Raw genomic sequence first — 23,432 nt, 5'->3', positions numbered from 1 at the left:
ATCCCTCAGGGGAACATCTGTGGTCTCATCAGGAATATTTTATTCATTCTAGATGACTCATGATGTTTAAGTCTTTCCTTTAATTTTGCTTCCAGTTAAACAGGAAACAGCTGCAGTGATTTTCTGAAATATGTTCAAACATAAATGTAAAACAAAAACAGTTTATTTAATTCGAAGCAGCTTTAAAGTAAATATTTGGTCTGAGCAGATTTATTCTTTATTCCAGTCTGAACCCTCTTAGACAATCTTCCTGTCGTCCCAGGAGCAGAGATGGGGGATGGATGCCGTCCTCCTCAAGGCTCCAGACAAAAGTGGCGACGTCGTCCTCTGCTGTCTGGCAAAACCTGAATAAGAACAGCTGACCGCCACAGCTACATCACAGCCTTTTCTGAGGAAGGTTACAGGAAGTAGTTGAATCATGTTAAAGTAAATAAAGAAAAGTTTTAAATAAGTTCAGAAAGTCTGAAGAACTACTGATCAAATAACCCATAATGTAATTATCTCGCATCTTTCATTATCTCTTTTTTTAATGCTGTTAGTTCATAACAAAATCTGCTCATTATTGGAAAAATCTAAATAATTCTTATTGTAAAAAGACAAACCACTAAACAAAAACTCTCTTTAAACCACAAACATTTTAAAAACGATTTTATTTATTGAACAGAATCTTTTGACTGAAAAGCTGGCGGCACAGATCATTAACAGAATCTCCTGATTCCTTCAGGGTCTTAATGTAGAATAAAATCAAATTACCTCATCAATTGATTGTTGTTCTACAGATTTCTTATAGTGTATAAAAGAATTCAAACTTTGTCCCCTTTGGACTGAATTACATAAATCCTGCAGTCCTTAAAGTAGTTTTAACCTAATGAACTGATCTGGATCTATTTAATACAGAGCTGAAAAGGATCACATGTTTTCAGTTTTCTTTGTCCTGCGAGGAATTTGTCCCTCAAAAACATTTCTTAAATGTTGAAAATCAACTAATTTTACACTAAGAGAACAGAAGCTGGTTTTTAATTAACAAGCAAAGCAAATCTAAAGGCCTCTATTAAAAAACTTTTTATAAGAAATATGAGTTTACTGCATTAATAATGATTATAGTTCAGCATAAGAAGTAGTTGTCTACACTAAATAAATCTTGACATGGACTAAAAACAACAACTGTGGTGGACATCCACAAGAGGAACATGGAGCCAGTTCTTCTCCAGGAATTTTCTTCATCTCTGGGAATATTTTAGACATTATATCATCTTTATAAAGACACAGATCAGCCATGTAAGGTGTTTATTGACTGATTCTAAATGGAAACAGCTGAGTCGTCACATTTTACTCTGTTTTGTCTTCTTGTAAATAGTAAATGGACTTGTAGCCTACTTCTATAGAATATATAAAATGGGTTTTCTAAAAAGCATCCTTACATATTTGTTTTAAAGTTTTTTACTGTCTAAAAACTGATGATTTATAAAGTTACATTTATGTGTAATATAAAGAAGAAGAATACAAACACAGTGTTAGCTAATTGGACCTTATCAGGACTTTGTCATCTTCACAGATGAATTTGTTCAGAAAATAATTATTTCCTGAGTTCCAGCTCTGTTGGGGATTGTTTCCAGGCATCGTCAGTGCATAAAGTGTTGAATTGAACAAATTCTTCCAGTACCTTCAAAAGAAAACATGAACATCAGCACATATAACAACATCCATCCTCACAAAGATGATTCACTTCTTACTGAGATGTAAGGGGATGTTGGGGATTTCATTATTCTCTAAGAGAACTCGGGGGGGGCATGCTGTAAAAGCTGCTCCAGAAAGACACACACACAAAAAAGTCAGACTAAAACTCTCGTCATCTCCCAGTTAAGCCTGAATTGTTTCACTGACTCAGTTCAGCCTTATCTAGTCCAGACCGATGACAATAAGGCAATCCTGCAGCCGTTACCAGAAGCAGGGAGATGGAACGGCAGGAGACTGCAGACGGACTAAATGTGGAAGTGTTTCATGTTAATTCTGTCTTCTTCAGTCCTCCATTAAGTTTTTTTAAATTCTGTATTAAATCTTCTACACAACTCACTTTATAATGTTTTTCCATTTTACTAATGAATAAACTGTCCAAGTAGACCATGTAGACCAGACTAATGACACAATAAATTTAGGTTATTATCTCTACTGAATAAGTGAACCCCACTGACCTGGTAACCGTTGAACTAAATAACCATCCTTTAGTAAATTAAATTATATAAATAGAATAAACATGAAAATTACTTTATCCCACAAAGAGAAATTGTAATATTTTTAACAAAGTAATCCAGCAGGTAAAAGGAAAATATTGTTAGCCTAACAGCATCATGGTTGAAGGGGTGAGGGGTAAAAATGATTGTGTTACACTCCATCCTTTATTTATTAACATCTTCTTTTGCTTACAACTAAATTCCTCCTCATTTCACAGTTTAATAACCCCAGTACATCTAGGGGTGTCAGTGAGGTCACTGTGGCCACCTACAGGGAAATACCAGAGATGAGGCCAAACATGAAATGTAGTAGATCTGCAGTCTGAAAATGTCCTTTTATTAACCACGCCCCTTATTGTAGAATGCAAGCAGAGCATGGGCCCCTTCAGAAAGTCAGTAACTACTCTTCATCATCATCATTACCAACAAGATATTTACTTTTTTTGAGACACAAAAGTGTCTTTCTTCGTTTGCTTCTATGAGTTTGTGAAGACACTGCATCATGTTGACCGCCATTGTTGCTCTAAAACAGGAAATGGCTGCCGGAACTGAAGTGAACCAGGAAAGAACTTCACCCTGTGGAGTTCACCGGCCGATACCAGCCACACCTTCAGATTCAGAGGAGAAACTGCAACATGACGCCTCTAGAGTTAGAGGTACATTTCATCAGCATCAGCAAGGCCGGCCCTGCTGCACACAGACGCTGCATGAGTATAAATCCAGCTTAAAGGCAGATTTATACTCATGAGGCATCTACGTGTGGTTGGTTATGGCGTAGCTGACGCTGGTGAGTTTCCTCACACACTCGAGCGTAGGGGGTGCGCATCGTTTTGGTGTCATGTTGCAGTTTTCCCTCCTAATCTGAAGGTGGCAGCAGGAGTGGTATTGGCCGGTAAACCCACCAGGTCGGAGTTCTTTAGATGGTTCACTTCAGTTTGAGGGTATTTTCTGTTTTAAAACAACAACGGTGTCCAGTATGGTTCAGTGTCTTTATTAGCTTGTGGAAGAAAACTTAGAAACAATTTGATCAGCGTCTCATCAACTTGATCCATTGGGGGTTGTTTTTAAAAATGGCGGTTACAACACAAATTCAGCGAGAAGTTGCGGAATTCTGAAAACTCGTAATCCCAAATTGACCAATCATAAGAGAGTACCTCCACGTAACCGCGTAGCAGGGCTGCACATTAGGTCTGGAAGAGGTGCGCGTTGGGCCTCTGCGGAGCTACGCAGCGCTTATGGCGGTGATAAAATATAAATATAAATCCAGCTTTAGCCTGGCTCAGAGCAGACTTGTTCTCGTAGTTACCATGGTAACTCAGCTGGGATTCATTTCAGCCACGATGATGGAATAGATCTCCCACTGAGACGAGAGATTTATTGAAACAGACTAAACTTTCCCTTTATCCAGCTTCATGGAACATCGCCTGGTCAGGAGTTGGTGTTTTTTATACGTAGGGAAAAAGAAAAATATTTAAGTACTTTTTCAAAAGAAATATTTTCTTACTGAAGTGTGTCCTTGTGTCCATCAATCCAGACCCATGTGGTGCCATTATTCTGCAGCCCCATCCAGTATCCGTGGAACTCGTCAAAGTAGTACTTCGTGTTTTGACCGATGAATTTCTGTAATTCATGTTATTGCTTATGATCAAATAAATTCATCTCAGATTTAATGGCATCAATTCTGGTTCATGTATTCATCATTTAATATTCAACTGTAAATTTATTTTAGAAATCTAAAATAAACTAAAATCAGGCTGTGTTAACAGTCATAATATGTACGCACTTACTTATTGTGTCCTACAGGGGGCAATGTTTATTTCTCATACAGTATATCCAGGATGTGACGTTGTTGTCTATACTTCCTCTCTCTCTGTTCTGTATTTTCCGTTCTTCGATGCGTGCAACTTCTTCTCCGCTACCAGAGAAATAAATATGCCTACAAGGCTAAAGTTATAATTGTCTGAGAGTCCAGTCGGTATACGATAATACGATTAACAGGTTATGGGCCCATGGACGCCAGTCTAGAGCCGGAAGGAGCTACTAGCTAGGACTAAAAGAAAACGGCGCCGAGAGACTCCCGCGAAAAGCGAAGGTAGAGTTCTCTACAAGCCGCACCCCGAAAGAGAGACAACGTAACAATGGCTGGAGCAGGATCGCCACCCCAACAAATTATATTTGATGGAAAGGAAGATAAGTGTGATCTGTGGGAGACGAGATTTCTTAGCCGTTTACATATTTTGAAGCTTAAAGAAACCATCATGCAAGCCCCCACCGGGGAGGCAGCAATGGCTGCAGATGACGCGAAAAATGCAGACTGCTATGCGCAGTTAGTGAACGCGCTAGATGATAAAAGCCTGTCGCTGATAAGACACGATGCTGCCGAAGATGGGAGGAAAGCCCTAAAAATATTAAGAGAACATTACTCCGGAAAAAGCAAGCCCAGGATTCTGAACCTGTACACGACATTGACCACCATTAAAATGGGAGGAAATGAAACTGTTACAGACTACATGATAAGGACTGAGAATATAATTTCAGCCCTTCGTGAGGCAGGAGAAACCATGAGTGATGGGCTGCTTGTTGCCACTGTTTTGAATGGACTACCAGACTCATTCAAGCCGCTGGCTGTCCATGTTACACAGAACGAGGACAATGTTACATTCAAAGACTTCAAAAGAAGATTAAGAATATATGAAGAATCTGAGAAGATGAGGACATCCGGATCTACAGACAGTGTGATGAAGACTAGTACAAAGCAAAGCAAACAGGGCACCAAGACACACAAGAAGAACGAGGAAGCTTTGGAATGTTACAGATGTGGAGTAAAAGGACACATCAGGACCAAGTGTACCCGGAAAGTGTGGTGCAGTCACTGCAGAAGCAATACTCACATCGAATCCCTATGCAAAAAAGGGGGGAAAAGAGATGGAGCAAGAAAGGTCGCAGAGGAAAAAGAGGACGACGAAGAAGATCAATGCTTCATGGCAAAGCATGCAACCGGCGAGAGGCCATCAGACAATGTAAAGAAGAAAGGGATCATGGTCGATGCCGGAGCAACATCTCATATCGTAAATGATATTACTAAATTCACAAGCTTCGACAACACATTCCAACCTAACACCCATTCGATCGAGCTGGCAGATGGGACAAAATGCAGTGGAATGGCGCAACGCAGAGGGACGGCGCTGATCTACCTGATGGACACTGATGGACGTGAACAAAGAGCACAGCTACAGGATGCATTGCTTATGCCGACATATCCACACGACATCTTTTCAGTGGCAAGAGCAACAAATGGAGGAGCAACAGTGACTTTCAAAAAGGGGGACAGCCACATAATCACCAAAAGAGGCACCAGGTTTGACTTTTATGAAAGTGGAAATCTGTTTTACTTGCCAACTGTTGAGAAAAGTGTTGAAAAATGCAGTGTATGTCATGACATGCAAACTTGGCATGAAATTCTGGGGCATTGTAACTACGCAGATGTGCAAAAGCTACTGGGTGTGGTTAAAGGGATGGAAATAAGGGGCAGTACAGCTAAACCAAAAGAACTGTGTGAAATATGCACAAAAGGGAAATTCGTCCAGACAAGGAACAGGGAGGCAGACAGAAAAGCTACAGCTAGTTCACACTGATTTAGCCGGCCCAATGAGAACCCCGAGTCTAGAAGGTCACAGATATGCTATCTCCTTCACAGACGACTATTCGGGTGCCATGACAGTATATTCCCTTAAATCCAAAGCTGATACAGTACAGGCCACAGAAAGATTCTTGGCAGACTCAGCACCTTATGGAAAAGTAAAATGTATCCGTTCAGACAACGGTACAGAATTTACAAGTAGGGAGTTCAAAACACTGCTAACCAAAAATGGTATTAAGCATGAGACATCTGCACCTTATTCGCCGCACCAAAACGGTACAGCAGAAAGAGGCTGGCGAACCCTCTATGAAATGGGCAGGTGTATGCTGTTAGAAAGCAAGTTGCCAGACAAACTGTGGAATTATGCTGTACAAACAGCAGCCTACGTGAGAAATAGGTGTTACAGTAACCGCACAAAGAAAACAGCCTATGAGATGCTCACAGGCAAGAAACCGAACATGTCCAAACTCCAGAAATTTGGGTCTGTATGTTTTGCATACACACAGGACAAAGGGAAATTGGATCCCAGGTGCGAACAAGGTCTTTTCTTAGGTTACGACAGGAACAGTCCTGCTTATCTTGTGTATTTTCAAGACACAGAGAAGGTTCAAAAGTACAGATTGGTGAAGGTCACAAACAAGATGGCAAATCAGACAGAAAAAGAAACACAGACACATGAGTCACACATCGAATACCAAGATAGGGATGTGTATCCCAGGGTAGATGACGATGAGGGAAATGCATCTGAACAAAGTGATGGAGCCGATGTTTCCGAGGTTGGAGAAGAAAAGGCAAGCACTGAGTTGGTGACTAGGAAAAACCCACAAAGAGAGAGGAGAAAGCCAGTGCGATTGCAGGATTATGAAATCGAAGATACAGCAGACAGGCTGGTAACATGTGTAGACTCTTGTTATAGAGCAGTCAGCGACATACCACAAAGCTACAAGGAGGCTGTAGGCTCACCTAAATCTAAACAGTGGATAAGTGCAATGGATGATGAGATGCAATCACTAAGTGAGAATGAAACCTTCAGAATCACCCAGCTACCTCCAGGCAAAAAGGCAGTGGGGGGTAAGTGGGTCTATTCTCTCAAGAGCGAGGCAGATGGGTCAGACAAGTACAAGGCAAGATTTGTCGCCAAAGGTTACAGCCAAAGGCAAGGAATTGATTATGAGGAAACATTTTCACCTACGGTTGACATGACAACTTTCAGAGTCATCATGCAAAAGGCGGTACAGGAAGACTTAGTTCTGCACCAGATGGACGTGAAAACAGCGTATCTAAACGCACCAATTGACTGCGAAATCTACTTAGAACAACCTGAAGGTTATGAGGAAGGCTCGAAGACAGGAGAAAAACTAGTATGCAAGTTACAAAAGTCTCTATATGGCCTTAAGCAGTCAGGCAGGAACTGGAATACTCTGTTACACGCGCACCTCACTGAAAATGGTTTTAGACAAAATCCTGCTGATAACTGTCAGTACACGAGAGAAAAGCAAAATGAGAAAGTGATTTTGATCGTGTGGGTTGATGAACTCATTATCGCTGCTAACAATGAGGAGGTTGTGAAACGAGTCAAAAAGATGCTCACGAAAAGATTCAAAAGGAAAGACCTGGGAAAATTAAACACTTTCTTGGGAATAGATTTTAATCAGTCCGAGGGTCAAGTCACAATGTCACAACGTAGATATGTGAACAGAATCCTCACTAGATTTCAGATGCAACATTGTAGGGCTAGGGAGACCCCATGTGAGCCCAAACTTGAATACTCAGAAAATGCTGAAAAAATGCAAGATCCAAAAATATACAGGGAAGCGGTAGGAAGCTTGATCTACTTGGCTACATGCACTAGACCAGATTTAAGTTTCGTGGTCAGCAAACTTTCCCAGCATTTCGCTGAACCAAGTGAAGAGCATTGGAGTACTGTGAAGCAAGTGTTTAGGTACCTGAGAGGTACAGCTAGCCGTGGTTTATGTTTTAGAAAAGATGAGCAAGGTGATCTGGGCCTTATAGTCCACAGTGATGCTGACTGGGCATCAGAGGTCACAGACAGACGTAGCACCACGGGATATTGTGTCAGCTTGAGTGAGAAAAGCTCTCTCATTTCATGGAAGAGTAGAAAACAACCGACCGTTGCACTGTCTACGTGTGAGGCAGAATACATGGCCTTGGCCTCAGCCATACAGGAGTGTATGTATTTGCAACAACTACTCAGAGGTATGGACACTTACGAATACACACAAACCAGGGTTTTTGACGATAACCAGGGAGCTATTGCCTTAGCCAGCAACCCTGTTAACCGCCAAAGGTGTAAACATATTGATATTAGATATCACTTCATACGGGAAACTGTGAATAGTGGGAAGATCTGTTTAGAGTATTGTCCTACTGACAGCATGATAGCTGACTTGATGACAAAACCAGCCACTAAGCTACAACTTAAAAGGTTTGGTCAATATTTGTTTGGTACTTGAAGTGCTTAAAACAAACAAACAAAAACAATGTATGTGCCAATATGTTATTGTTGTATTTTGTATTGAAGGCCAAAGAGTGAGAATATTTTTGTTTATTTTTACTATGTGTAGGCTGCAGTATATACACCACAATAAGCTAAAGTTCGAGTGGGGGTGTTAACAGTCATAATATGTACGCACTTACTTATTGTGTCCTACAGGGGGCAATGTTTATTTCTCATACAGTATATCCAGGATGTGACGTTGTTGTCTATACTTCCTCTCTCTCTGTTCTGTATTTTCCGTTCTTCGATGCGTGCAACTTCTTCTCCGCTACCAGAGAAATAAATATGCCTACAAGGCTAAAGTTATAATTGTCTGAGAGTCCAGTCGGTATACGATAATACGATTAACAGGCTGTTTTTATACTTTTGATTTTAAGTTAAGATTTAAATAAATAAACTAGAAAAACAACTTTTCATTTTTATATTTAATTTCTTGGATTTCTGTGAGCTGGAAGGTGTTTTCTGCTTCGTGTGTTGTCAGAGTGGTGATATCGTATGGGTTTTCCTCAGCTACACCTAAAACCCACAACGCTTTTGGGTGGATGTTGGCCCCTCAGGGAGACAGGTGGTGGGATGTACCGCGGTGATGCAGCAGTAGCGTAAAGTGACTGCGGCGCACGGAGGCCAGCCAAGGGAAGACGAGCGACCTCCAACAACCAAGACGACAATCCCGGTGTTGTATTGAGACCAGTTTCCTCGTTAAGATCTGTTCCCCCTTCAACCCTGAAAACCCGTCCACACAGGAAAGAAATGTGTCCTCGAAAGAAGGACTTTCTTTATTTTATATTCTCAACAACCTTATGTAACAAATACTGTCATGTACAAGACAAAGCCTTTATAAAGGTTTAAGAGTTTTCAATTTAAATGCAGTTTTTAATGTGAAAATGCTCAAATTATGTCATTTTAAAATAAAATGTAATAATAATGCCTTTTTATTTATGAATCATTTGAGCACTTGTTACCATTTTAATTAATAAATTCTGACATTTTCACACTTCTTGGTCATAATGTGTCGGTTCTAGCAGGGGGACGGGGCCGGGCTGGAGGGGGAACAAATCTCAACGAGGAAACTGGCTTCAACACAGCACCGGTTTGCAGAAAGAGAATCTGAAGCACCTTCCAGATCACATAAATCTGATAAATTAACCATTAAGATCAAAATCTGTCTGTTGGTTGTTTTTCTACTTTAACTGATTTAAATCCAAACCTTTAATTCTGTATGAAATATTTGATTCTTACAGTTTCTGAGACCTTTTGCATCACTTTAAGGTCAAAATTTAGCTTAAAACCCTGTTGAACACTGATTGATACTTGTCTTCTGCCCCCTGGTGGATGCAGCAATAAAACAATGATGCACTATGATAATTTCAACATATCACATCAACGGTAAATATACAAAAATTATTTTTATTTTTTTATATTTTGTTAAGGGATAAATAAAGATTTCACATTTTAAAAATGAGATTTTCTCTCCATTTTTTCTTCCATCAGGTTTAAAGAATTAATTTCACACCGAAAGTGCAAAAACAGCCTGATTATATATTTATTTTGTTTTTCATATCCAATTTCTGAAAGAATAATGAAAAACTAACTGATTATTTATAATTTTTAATTAAATATTAAATGAACAAATGATCTACGGAGCAAATTCTGATCAGAACTTTTATTTATTTATTTTTAAATGAACATTTTGGTAAATTAGGAAATGATGTTGGTGCAGTGTTTGTGTTAAAACTCACCTGTTCCTGCAGGTCATCAATAACAACCAGATCTGCGTTTTTATCTTTGCAGTACTGTCGACTGTCATTCCATGTCATCCAAGAACTGTCGTTATAAAACAGGTAGCACTTTTTCTGGTACTGAATCCAGCCGGTGCGACACGACTGACACGCTGTGTTCATGAAATGAGAAGAAAAATGGAACCAGATTAACTCAGTGCAACGAAATGTCTAATTCAGGATACACACTGATCTTAACTAATACATCAGGTACTTAGTATTTTCTTTATGCTTCAATTTTGTAAGAAATTGTTCAACGGAAGTTTGACTATTTTATTTGTTTTGTTTGGGTTTTTTAAAGTTAATTTTAATGTTCTTACAGCAGATGGAAACAATATGTTTGTTCGTGTAATAGGCCAGGCAAGTCAAATTTATTTGTATAGCACATTTCCTGTATAAGACAATTTACATAAAACATTAAAAGCTTTACAGCAGGGATGCCCAAAGTCCGTCCTCGAGGGCCGCTGTCCTGCAGATTTTCCAATGTTTCCTGCTTCAACACACCTGACTCCAACGCCTATTAAGTTTTGCTCAATGACTCATCAGTTTGAGTCAGGTGGTTTTGGAGCAGGGACACATCAAAAACCTGCAGGATTGTGGCCCTTGAGGACCGGATCTGGGCACCCCTGCTTTACAGCATTGAGCAATAACAAGTACATTAATAAAAACAGACTTTAAAAGAAATAAAAGAAATGAAATAAAAACAGAAAATAAATGAAATAGAGAAAAAGCACAAAATAAAGTTCCCGTGTGAGGAATTAACAGTTGTTCTGATAAAAGGAAGCAGTTAGTTAATTTTGAGCTTTTCACCTCCTTTTGGAGTTAGTCTTGAGCCCCAGAAACACATTTCAGTCTTATCTTTGTCACTTCAATTTACTTCTCTTCACGCAAAAAAGTATTTATTTAATAGTCAGTTTGCATAAAAAACAAAGCTCTTTAGCAGACTTGTCTTCATTTGGCCTTGATACTGACTGTGTACCCACAGAAGTCTCTAAAATATTAAAATAACAAAGATTATAGTAATATCTTGAATATTTTCTTCATCTTGTAAACTGGATCTGACAAAAATCCTGATGCAATGTGTTAAATTAATCAGTCTCATAGTCTGAGTATCTTAAGAAGTATATGTGAAGCATTAATGCACATATAGGTGAAAAAGGAAAAGAAGACAAACCCCTAAGGCAGAGAATAAACTCATTTAATTACATGTTTTTGTGTTTGTGCCTCACGTTTGATTCGTTGTTTGTGCACGTCCTCAGAAATTAAAGGACCATTTATGCTCCATTATGTGCATAAATAGAGAAATCTGTTTCAAACGTTTTCATGCGTCACCGTCCTCATACTTCCATGCATGTTTTGCGTTGTCATGGTTTTCAAGTTAAATCCTCCCTTAGTGGGCAGTGCTAAGTTCAGAGTTCATTCCTGCGAGCCGACGTCAGTTTCAGACACCGTTTTGCTGCATTAACGCATCTACAAAGTTGTTTAGGTTGTTTTGGGCGGTTGTAAAGCTCGCACAATTTCTACAGTTATTGTGCTCGTCTTTATTCTTCTTCTACTTATTTGTTCCCATCCTGTTCCTCTTCTTCTTCTCTGGTTCATTTTTTTTGCTGGTCACATGTCAGATATTCTGCTCAGCACTGCCCCTGTGATTTCCGGTGGTATTTCTTTGTTTTCTGCTTCAAGCGACAGAAAGCAAAGCTCCCTGATATATTGTAATGAAATGTATTTAACCAACATTTTGCACAAGCTTTTGTTGAAAAGACTTTAAATGGAGAAGACATTGTTATGTAGCATGGCTGACTAATTAAGTAATGAGTATGTTTTTTAATTTCTATTTCTTTGTAGGTCTTTAACTGTATTTGTACATTTTTTAATGAGGAGTAAATGCAGATGATGGAAAATGTATACCATAATGAAGTACAAACTAAATATTAGGCATTATCCACATCAATGCCTTAAAATCTGTCAGAGGCTGAACGTGTCTCACCTTCATGCAAAGGTCATAAACTACCTTTTTTTTCCTGCTTTTAAACTCTCCCCATCATGAAACTGAGCAAGAGGAATTGCTGAATTGTATTTAAACTTCACACAGCCTGCTTCCTCAAAGCTGATCTTATAGAGGCTGATGATAGGATACCGTTACGATCCTTACAGATCCAGAGTGCCTTCAGGATCTCTGACAATCTTCAGGATTTATCAAACTTCCAGGACAGAAGTATAGAAATCTGAAAGCCAGGTAAAGTCTGCTCCTCCTGCTTCTGGAGACAGAGATGTTTGCCAGTCTTCCAGCCTGTTGCAGGAGAGATCTTGCTGTATCCAGCAGTCTCACAATGGGATGATAGAGGAGACTGAGCCGTCAGTCTTCTGAAGGCCATCGTTCTGGCCATGATGTCAGTAAAGACCTTGGCCTCCCTCTGTGACTGATAAGAAGGGGATAGATTTGCCTAACCAGTCCCTTCTGCTTCAAAAGGAAAAGAAAAAAGAAACAAGATCATGTGATGTACCCTCTCATATATGTCCGTGGATGGAGGGAGAGGTATAAGTTTGTGCCACTAGCTTATTGGTAACCAGGACACATTCTTTATAATTTAGCTGGGTATTTTGAATGTAAAAATCTTCAGTGCTGAAACCAAAGACCCCTTCATTCCACACATCATGTTCCCAGGCAATAACATGCCTAGTTAACCTTTTCACATGATATTTCCATATATACATTCAAAGACTCTATCAGGGCCTCAACATCAGCTTGTTCTCTTAAAAACGCAGTGACATCATCAGCATAGGCACTGACCACCAAAAGAAGATTTTCACCCATCCCAAGTAAATGAATCCTACCCAGCCTGTCACACAGCCTACATAGCAAGAGTTCAATAGCTACACTGTCCAGCTGCCCTGAAGTAGGACAGCCCTGCCTTATTCCTCTACTCGGTGGTCTACTGAGACCACCTCCTACCTACAGAAAACACTCTGTATCACTTACCAACCACTTCACCCAGGAAGTAAATCCATCACCAGAACCAAACATTAACAGAAAATCCACAATTATTACATCATCTGCAAAAGTCAACTGGACAAAATGTCAAGCTTTTCAGTCAGGGACATGTGCGGGGGGTAATACTTCCCATATTGCCTGGGAACTTAATGCGGGGAAGAAGAGGAGTGATGGGATGTGGGGGTGGGATGATACAGTTAATAAAGTTGGTACAAGGTTGTCTAAATGGAAATGGTTGCTACCCCACCTGTCCTATAGAGGATGTGACCTGATTGCTAATAACCTAGTAGTGGCCTTGATGGTTATAAGTTTATACTTTTCTCTCCTCCCTAAGGTCTTAAATACATTTAGTTACAGCATTTGATTTTGGACTTTTTGGAGCAGAAGGCACTGGATGGAGGCCAAGGCCTTATTGATATCATGGCCAGAAGAACCGTGATATGGCAAATATCTTTCTCCTGAAGCAGGAGCAAGCAGACAAAACTGGGCTGTCAGCTTTCTATACTTCTGTCCTGGAAGCTTGATGGGTCCTGATGGTCGTCACACAGGCTGATGGCATATCGGGTCCACAGATCTTTGAGAAGCGGCTTTTTCATAATGGTATGATTAAAGCGGTGGAGATGTTTCCTGAATTGTTTAATCAGCTTTTTGGAATAAGGAGGCAATTATTCTTTTGAGGAGGTAAATCTAATGTTCCCATCTTTGACTGTAGATCCCATTATGAACGTTTGGAAGGAAGATGAGTACGGGTTGCTCTTGCTAACAGTTTCAGGATTGAGGGAGTTCAAAAGCATGAGGAAAAGGTAGGTGAGACACTTTTAGTGCCTGACAGATTTGAAGGCTACGGATCAAATTATGCATGTAACCAACTGTCCATCCATCTGTGTATCCATGATAGTTTGTATTGAAGGGTCGTTGCCTTCTATTTGTTGTGTTTTTGTCTCCTCTTTCTTCTTTCTGCTTTCCCTTTTGCTGCTGTTTTTCTTTTTCTGTCCCCTCCAGTCAGGTCCAGCAAGATTACATAGATTCCATAAATCAAAGTAAATAAATAAATGAATCAGATTATCAAGAGGAGCCTTATATGCTTAAACCTCCCCTTGGCAGAGCAAATTTGTTTGGAACAACACAGCAATTAGATTATCATTCAGCTTAATATGATGCTGGACAGAACAGGCAAAAAAAAATTTTTTTTTTATGTAATCAAAGGGATCGATCAACCTACGACTACCATGCTGTGATGGAGAGGAAGTTTAGACAGACACAGACAGCCAGGTTGCTTCTTTGATGAAAGACATCATTTCCTCTGGGATTAATAAAGTATTCTGATTCTGATTTTGAAATGCAGCAGCACATCCTGCATCGAGGAGAGGAACTGAAGCTAAAATATCCATCTAATCAGCAATTCCACCAACCACCAGTCTGTTGGGGCCATTTCTAACATTTTGTTTACACCCTACACATTTGGCAACATTATTTGAGCTGTAATTGGAAATTAAGTTGCTTGACTTGTCATGTCAAGGTCTGCATGGTGGTGTGGTGGTTAGCAGAGCTGCCTTTTAACAAGAAGGCTGCTGGTTCGAACAGGGTCCTTTCTGTGTGGAGTTTGCATGTTCTCCTTGTGTGTGCGTGGGTTCTCTTCGTGTACTCTGGCTTCCTCCCACCGTCTAAAGGCATGCATGTTAGGTTAATTTTATGCTCTAAATTCTCCCTAGACGTGACAGTGAATGGTTGGTTGTTGCTCTGTGTTGGCCCTGCGATGGACTGGCGATCTGTCCAGGGTGTTCCTGCCTCTCACCTGCTAATTGCTGAGATAGCCAAAGAACTTCATATTAGTCAATATACATCCATTTTTATATTTAAGACCTGCAACACCTTCCAAAAAAGTTGGGACATGGAGAATAATTTTGTAAAGTTAAACAAAAAGTGTTTTTTAATACGGTAATGTCAAGTAATTGCAATGGTGATTTAATACAAAAGCATTATCCATGACAGTCTACGTCTTTGAGGAGCTCTGGGTTGTTAGTTAATGAAAAAAAATCATTGAACACTTTTTATAAAACAATGTTACTCAGAGGAAGATCGAAAGGGATCTACTTAAATTTCATGCAGAAAATCATTGAACCATTCAAGCAATCTGGAGGAATTTCAGTGTGTAAAGGATGAGGGAACAAGTCCAACATGGACATGCAGGATCTCTGATCTCTGTTGATGGGACATACCGTGCTGAGGCTTCAACACGTGTCTAGAAATTGAGAAAGTGTTTACAGCTTGTTCCGATACTTATATTGTTTATGGTGAGCGATGTCATCAGTGGCATTTGAAGCATTTAGTGGTTCAGAAAATGGTTCGAATTTTGCTGCAATGTATTGACAGAGATAAAGCCCGAGGAATCTCCTCCTAATTCAAGAGTAGTGTTGAAGTGTTGAGAGTTTGAGCGACATATTGGTGAGTTTAGCTTGTTTTTAGTCTTGTTTAAATGGAGCTTTTAAACAAGCAAAAAAAAAAAAAGTTTTGACTGAATATTCAAAAAACAGTCTTTGTGGCACAACTCCTACAATGAAGGAAAGTTGAGATTATGATCCAGCTAAATATATTTGCATGTTCCTTAATAAAATATAATAATAACTGTCTTAGCTATATTGACTTAGTTAAGCACTTACTTTTGTTCGGGCAAAATTCGTTTACTGGAAAGTTGTTGAATGTCAGGATGACTTCCAGTGTCCAGTTGAGGTCGTCTCGGTCTCTGCTCAGTTGCTCGGTCTGATTCTCCAATCTTCTCTTTTCCATCATTAGCTGCTCAGTCTGATTCTCAAACATTTTCATCTTCACTGTGACCTGCTCAGTCTGATTCTCTAAGACTTTCTTTTCCATCGTTAGCTGCTCAGTCTGATTCAACAATATTCTCTTTTCCAACATTAGCTGCTCAGTCTGATTCAACAATATTCTCTTTTCCAACATTAGCTGCTCAGTCTGATTCAACAATATTCTCTTTTCCAACATTAGCTGCTCAGTCTGGTTCTCAAACATTTTCATCTTCACTGTGACCTGCTCAGTTTGATTCTCTAAGACTTTCTTTTCCAACATTAGCTGCTCAGTCTGATTCAACAATATTCTCTTTTCCAACATTAGCTGCTCAGTCCGGTTCTCAAACATTTTCATCTTCACTGTGACCTGCTCAGTCTGATTCTCTAAGACTCTCTTTTCCGTCGTTACCTGCTCAGTCTGATTCTCTAAGACTTTCTTTTCCATCTTTAGCTGCTCAGTCTGATACTCTAAGACTCTCTTTTCCACAGTCAGTTGCTCATTTTGTCCTTTGAGGTTGCTGAGGTTTGCTTCCAGTTTGTTCATTACTGTGGTGACTAGGAAGGAAAAGAGACAGCACATTAGTAAACCAGTCCATCAAACAAAAAGTCAAATATCACTTTACTATTAATTGTCGTCCACTTGCTATCTATGGTTGCTTTAATTCAGCGCAAGTCCAATAACACCTTTTAAATGCACCAGCTGATTAATCTTTAGGAAAAGTTTATGTCTCTATTGCTTTATGATCCATCTATCCATTTGTAGTAGGACACACGTGTGTTACGTGTGTTATTGATTGCCATACGTGTTGGTCGGCCAATTACTGGGGGGGACGGTCATAAAAAAGGCAAGCAGGGCGTGCAGGCCGCCTCTCGCTTGCTGGTGGTTGGGCTTATGTGTTGGTGGTGCCCCCTCTGTGTGTCGTGTGGATTTAAGTTGGTTTAGTTTGTTTAACCTCACTTGTGGTGTTCCTGGGACCCCCTTTTTGTTTTGTCTGGACCCTCCCCAACCAAGTAGGTCTCAGCCCTTATTTATTCCCTTGGTTTTATTGCTTATTTTAATTGATAGTTTTTTGTTTAATAAATTCATCTGTTTATTGAACGCCACACAGTCATTTTCTAACCACTTATTTGGAGTTGGGCAGCAGCCTAAGCAGACAAACACGGACTATGTTCACTCCGGCTACTTATTTGATTTCCCTTTGGGGAATCCCAAGCATTCCCAGGCTAGTGGAGAGACATTTAGGCCTTGGTTCCACCAACGGGCGCAGGTCGGGACGAGACGGTTAGGTTAGGGTGTGGATATGATTTGTAAACTGTAATCTTGTTGGGTTCCCAAAGCCAACCGTAACCTTATCTGAAAGGCGGAGTGTCAGGTGGATAGTAATTAAAGCCTCAGCTACGTAATAGCATGACGCCATCACAGCACAACCACTTCCTTAAAGTATAACCAAAGCACTACTCAGAAACAAAGGAGGAGAATGCCAGTCATCCACCACTTTATGTTCTTTCATCTTGGCGGTGCTTCGTAACAACATTTCATGCCAGGTCGCAAGGGATGTGACTTTTTCTTTTCAACTAATCAGTCATGTCAAGCTCCACCCTTAGGGGTCAGATCAGTTGGATTTGTACCCCAACCGAAGGGTCCCAAAAATGTAGGATGGGTTGGGTCAGTTTTTGCATTTGGAATTATAATTATAGACATGCGTCTACTCGCTCCACCCCACACCCGTTGATGGAAACTGGCTTATAGTCTCTCCAGTATGTCCTGGGTCTACCCTGGAGCCTCCTCAGGAAGGGATGGCATCCAGGAGGAACCCTGGCCAGATGTTTGAGCCACCTCATCTGGCTACCCTCAGAGTGGAGGAGCAGCGGTTCTACTCTGAGACCCTCTAGAATGACCGAGCTTCTCACCCAAGGGAGAGCTCAGCCACCCGGGGGAGGAATCTCATTTTGGTCGCTTGTATTTGCAATCTTGTTCTTTTGGCCACTACCCACAGCTGGTGATCATAGGTGAGAGTAGGAATGTAGTGTGACCGGTTGCCTTTTGGCTCAGCTCCTTTTTCACCACAATAAACTGATACAAAGTCCACATGGGGCGGCGTGGCTCAGTAACGTAGAGCGGTCGTCTTGTAGCCCAAGGGTTGCCGGTTCGATCCTCGAATTCATGTCAAGGTGTCCTTGGGCAAGACACAGAACCCCTAATTGCTGCTGATGGGTTGTGGTTGAGCACCTTGCATGGCAGCTTCTGCCATCAGTGTGTGAATGTGTTTGTGAATGGGTGAATGTGATGTAAAGCGCTTTGGGTATCATTCCAGGTATAGTAAAGTGCTATATAAATATGCACCTTTTACCATTTACATCACAGCCGACACTGCTCCAATATGCCTGTCGATCTCCATTCATCCCTCACTCATGAACAAGATCCCCACTTCCCGACCAAGAGAGGACACGCCAGCCTTTTCCGATTGAGGACCATGGTCTTGGATTTGGAGGTGCTGATTCTCATCTCAGCTAAGCACGCTTAACTTTAAATCACTCCAGTAAGAATTGGAGATTGCAGCCTAATGAAGGCAACAGAACCACCACATCATCTGAAGCCTGAGACCAGAGGTAACCAAGCTATGAGTTGAGGTGAGTGCACCAGATCATGGTCTTTCCCCGCCAGAGAGTTGACATTCTACAGCCCTAGAGTTAACTTTGGCAGCTGAGGATTGGACCAAGATCCCCACCTTCAGCCACCACCCAGCTCACATTGCACCTGACCCCTACGGCCTCTTTCACAGGTGGTTAGCCCATGCGGACTGATGTCACCTTTTTGAGCTGAGCTTGACTGGGACCCCATGTTCATAGGGCCTGGCCACCAAGTTGCCACGAGCCCCACCTACAGACCTGGCTCCAGAGGGGGCCCCAGGAACCCATATCTACATAGGGGTCTGCTGAGCTGCACTTTGTCTGGTCTGTCATGTAGAGACCTTTTTGGCCTTTGATGACCATTCTAGGGGCATGAGGTCTCTGACAACATAGCTCCTAATATCACTGGAAAATGTAAACCCCACTACCACGATAAGGTGGCGGCTCTAGGAGAGGCTGCATTGTGATGTGGTGATAGAACCTGAAGAGGTTGATTGTGAGTAACTAGCACCATTCAAGTATGTAGAAGTTCATCTGAGCAGTGTACTGAATTTGTTAAGGAATATTTTTAATAATTATGAGAGATGTTAACAAAGTTATTTAATCCAAACCCATTACAGAGTTCTTTGATTTTATCTTCTGGTTAGAACATTCTCCCCACACTGAAACAACGATCATGTAAGCTGCTCTAATTGTTTATTATAGTTTAGTGCTTAAATAAAACTCACTGTAGACGATGAGGCCGATCATGCTCGCCAACAGGATGATGCAAAGTATCCCCAAACACATCGGCAAGAGATGAGTGCGAGAGTGAGAGTCTGCAACTGGTTCAATTTCTGCTTGGGGTGGAAAAAAGTGAATCTGAAATGACTAAACATTATGGTGGTTTACTATCTTGGAATGTGTACAGACACCATATGTTATAAAACTGGGTAAGTTTCTTCTTTTAAATAAACCTCTGAACCAGTTTGACATTTCCCTTCTGACCATGCAGGGTATATTCATGTACAACAATTTACAGTTAGCATTGTCAACAGAATAATTTACAGTATGTTATGCTATCAGAGGAAAACATTCATTAAGAAAATACAAGAAAATAATTCATAACTTGTAGCTCATGTACACTCAACAGCCACTTTATCAGGTCCAACTGTTCAATTACATGTTAACACAAATATTTAATTAGCCAATCACACTGGGAAAGTGGCATGGATGCTGCTCTGAGTATTTCAGAAACTGAGGCTACAATACACACAGACTCTCCAACACTGGACAATAGAAGATGGAGAAACATTGCTGGTCTGATGAGGCTCCATTTCAGCTCCACATTCAGATGCTAGGCTCAGAATTTGGTAGAAACATCATAAAAACATGGATCCATCCTGCCTTGGATCAACATTTCAGGCTGCTGCTGGTGTAATGGTGTGGGGGATATATTCTTGTATCACTTTGGACCCCTTTGTAACAACGTGGCCTGGTTTAACCACCACAGCCTACCTGAGTATTGTTGCTGACCATGTCCATCCCTTTATGACCACAGTGGAGCATCTTCTGATGCTACTTCCAGCAGGATAATGCACCATGTCACGAAGCTCAGATCATCTCTAACTGCTTTTTAGAACATGACAATGATTTCACTGGACTCCAGCGGCCTCCACAGCCACCAGATCTCAGTCCAGTAGAGCAGCTTTAGGATGTGTTGGAACGGGAGATTCTCATCATGGATGCAACCGACAAACCTGCAGCAACTGTGTGACGCTGTTATGTCAATATGGAGCAAAACCTCTGAGGAATGTTTCCAACACCTTGTTCAATCTAAAAAGTAAGGCAGCTCTGGAGTAAAAAGGGGGTCTAGCCTGGTACTAGAAGGTGGACCTGATTAACGGCTGGTGAGTGTACATGTACTAGAAACCCTCAAAATGCCAGAATGGTATTTTCAAACTTACCAAATTTACTTGATACAGTAGCTTCAGGCTCTTTTGCTTTGAACTCTGAAGTAGTAGTCGGGTCCTTGTTTTCCTCTGTGTGACAGAAATATTAACAATTATGGGAACCCTGTAGCCAGCCTGAAGAAACTCATCTGAAGTATGTGGGTGTTATCTTAGGCTGTCTAATTATGCTTTGTTGATAGGATTGTTATATTGACTGACACTTCTGATTTCCATCTGTTCAAATCATGTGATTTAAGCTTTTAACTGCACTATCAAATTGTCCATAAATGCAAACATACAACAGCACATGATATAAAAGAAGCAGCAACTCCTAAGTTATAAATGTTTTGAGGTTGCAGAGAAAATTCAACTTTTACATTAGGTTTTCACACTAGTGCTTCATCCATGTGGATGCCCAGGTGTCTGTTAGAACACGTGAATTGATGTGGTCATGGGTCACCACTGACCTACACAATCAAGGTGAAACGCCATCTCCACTATTTATAATATATATATATATATATATATATATATATATATATATATATATATATATATATTAGTGCTGGGCATGTTAACGCAATGCTTAATTAACGGCGTTAATTTTTTTAATCGCTCTTAATTTTTTTTTTTTTTTTTTTTTTTGCTGGCCGCTGGCTTTGATGACAGAAACATGGCGTCCATGTCTCTTTTCCTGCTGCAGCGGTGCGTCTGACGTGATCGGGAGAGAGCGGGTTTATTAAAATAAAGAGATGTTTTCTGTCTGGAACAGGAAGAAGAAATAAAGAACCGACGTTTCTCTTTGTCAAAATACATGCAGATGGACAGAACATCGTAATTTCTGGACGGGAAACTTTTTTTATTATTTTTTTATTAAATGCAGTTTTAATTTATGCAATACAGCAATGGTAAGACATGTTTTCTGACTTTTACAAACATGAAGCATAAATCGGGTCTTCTTCTGCCTCTGGTTCGGTGAATCTTGGTCGTAGCGAGATGAAACTTCCAGCTGTGGAATCTGTGAGATGTGAGCTTTCAGTAGAGGAGTCGTTTGTTCGTGTTCATGCCGTGGGGTGGACACGGGGAGACGTAATTTGTGTTTACATATTTTTCGGACTTTGTGTAGCTGCTCTTTAAATTATTTGTTGTCTTAACTGTGTTTGTTGGTGATAGAAATGGTTTTACTGAGCTGGTAGCTGAGATTCTGGACTTTCTGTGGATACCACACATGTTTATAGTTATATCTACAGACCTGACGCTACACCCGGAACGAGATGTTAACCCCTTAACTCCCAGTAGCTGAGGCTGAAAATTAAAGTTTAGAGAAATTATATCCAGAAATCTGGATAATGAAACACTAAAGGTGCATGGATGGAAGTTATTGTGCATATTGTGAATATTTCTCTCTCTTCACCATCTAGAAGCTGTGAGATTCTAATCCTGCTTTCTGTCTGTTCACCTGATGCTGATATTCATCACATATTGTTCCTTCTGTGTTTAGAAGGAAGCAGCTTCACAGCTTTAAATCCATCCTGCTGACTTTTTACCTTTTAGTTAGTAAATCCTGAACATTTCATCCTTCTTTCTCATAAATGTTTGATTTTAGAAGTATATATGAAGAAATATTTCATCTGAAAATTGCTGCAAAACCTGTTTATGTGTTTAGTGCAGGGGTCTGCAACCTTTCCAATCCAAAGAGCCATTTTTCCCTCAGCCAGCTAAATAAAACTACTTTAGAGACACAAATGTTACCAGACTTTTCAAAAAGGCAAGTTAATATATATTTTTAATGAAGAGCCACCATAGGATGTTTGTTATTTTTGAAGAACCACATTTTTAATTCCATTTTTAAAAGTGGCTAATACATGGACAAAGTTAAAAATGCACTAGTGATTGCGACACACTGCCTTCATCAGGGTGACAAATCCATAAGATAAGCCGTGTTTGGTCCATATTTTCTCAACTCTAGTTATACCAACTGGTGTAATTTACAACGATGGGAAGGATGACTGGTCGCATTTTGTGTAAAGTATAAATAGTAAGGATTGTACCTCTATGGAAAAAGCTGTGTTTAGCTGTGTTGCTCATTCCACAGAAGCCTGATTCTTACGAGTTATACCTCATTGTAAAGGTGACTCACCAGGTTTCCAACCATCTATGATAAAAACCAGCTGGTATAAATGAAGGAGAAAATAGATCAGGAGTCAACATTTTAAATTTTACACCAAAATGTGTAGAAATGCCAGATAATGAGTAAAAAATACTCAGGAACAATCTGGTAACTAACGCGTTGTTAATAAGTACCTACTAGCTTGCAACTTACTCTCTGATTTGTTCTTAGCTTGTTTTTTAGCCACTTTACACATTTTATTAAACATAGAGTTGTCCAGGAGTAACTTACCCTTTAAAGGTGGAGGAAGATTTTCATAAACCTCCTCATCCATCATTAAAACCTGAGAAACAAGCAGAAAAACACAACTTTGTGCAGAAACTTGAAACTTAAAAAGAGATGTAAGAGATGATCTAATGCTTCCTGATCTCTGGTTACCCAAGAACCCAAGAAGTTTTTTTCTTTGCAGGAAGCGCGTCAGCACTGTTGAGAAAGAAGTTAACACATTGTAGCATGAAGTCAACATTTGCTGGTTTTGGTAAAGCATTTCAAACTGAAGCATTTATGCAGCACAGAGTAGACACAGATAATCTTTTTTTTTTTTTACCTTGTCCGGTCCAGCATCATAGCTGTCGTGTTGAGCCAAACAAATTTCTTCTGCCAAGAGAAGTTTCATGACTCCTCTCAATACTACTTTTAGATTTTAGATTTATTTATTGCTGAATTTACACATTATTATGATTTGTAAATGATTTGTAAATGATATTGTATGAATGGGTTGAATGGTCTGTATTTTC

The 23,432-nt window shown here is 40.2% G+C and overlaps 1 protein-coding gene across 2 annotated transcripts; it reads right to left on the bottom strand.

Moving 5' to 3' along the window:
* Positions 1-761: 761 nt before the first annotated feature.
* LOC121641947 (C-type lectin domain family 4 member F-like) lies at positions 762-23,047 on the bottom strand. 2 transcript variants are annotated; one of them, XM_041988360.1, is made up of 7 exons: positions 22,927-23,047; positions 20,541-20,615; positions 19,323-19,433; positions 15,820-16,518; positions 10,129-10,280; positions 3,736-3,851; positions 762-1,663 (listed from the first exon to the last, which is right to left on the bottom strand). In XM_041988360.1, exons 1-7 carry the CDS (start codon positions 22,970-22,972, stop codon positions 1,519-1,521), a joined length of 1,344 nt encoding a protein of 447 aa, XP_041844294.1. In that variant the 5' UTR covers positions 22,973-23,047; the 3' UTR covers positions 762-1,518. The 2 variants fall into 2 exon arrangements, with proteins under 2 accessions (XP_041844294.1, XP_041844295.1); XM_041988361.1 differs by having other exon boundaries at positions 19,323-19,430.
* Between the last annotated feature and the right edge of the window lie 385 nt (positions 23,048-23,432).

The sequence above is a fragment of the Melanotaenia boesemani genome, chromosome 6 (assembly GCF_017639745.1).
Source record: "Melanotaenia boesemani isolate fMelBoe1 chromosome 6, fMelBoe1.pri, whole genome shotgun sequence".
Classification (NCBI taxonomy): domain Eukaryota; kingdom Metazoa; phylum Chordata; class Actinopteri; order Atheriniformes; family Melanotaeniidae; genus Melanotaenia; species Melanotaenia boesemani.
This window is presented reverse-complemented; position numbering and strand designations above follow the sequence as displayed.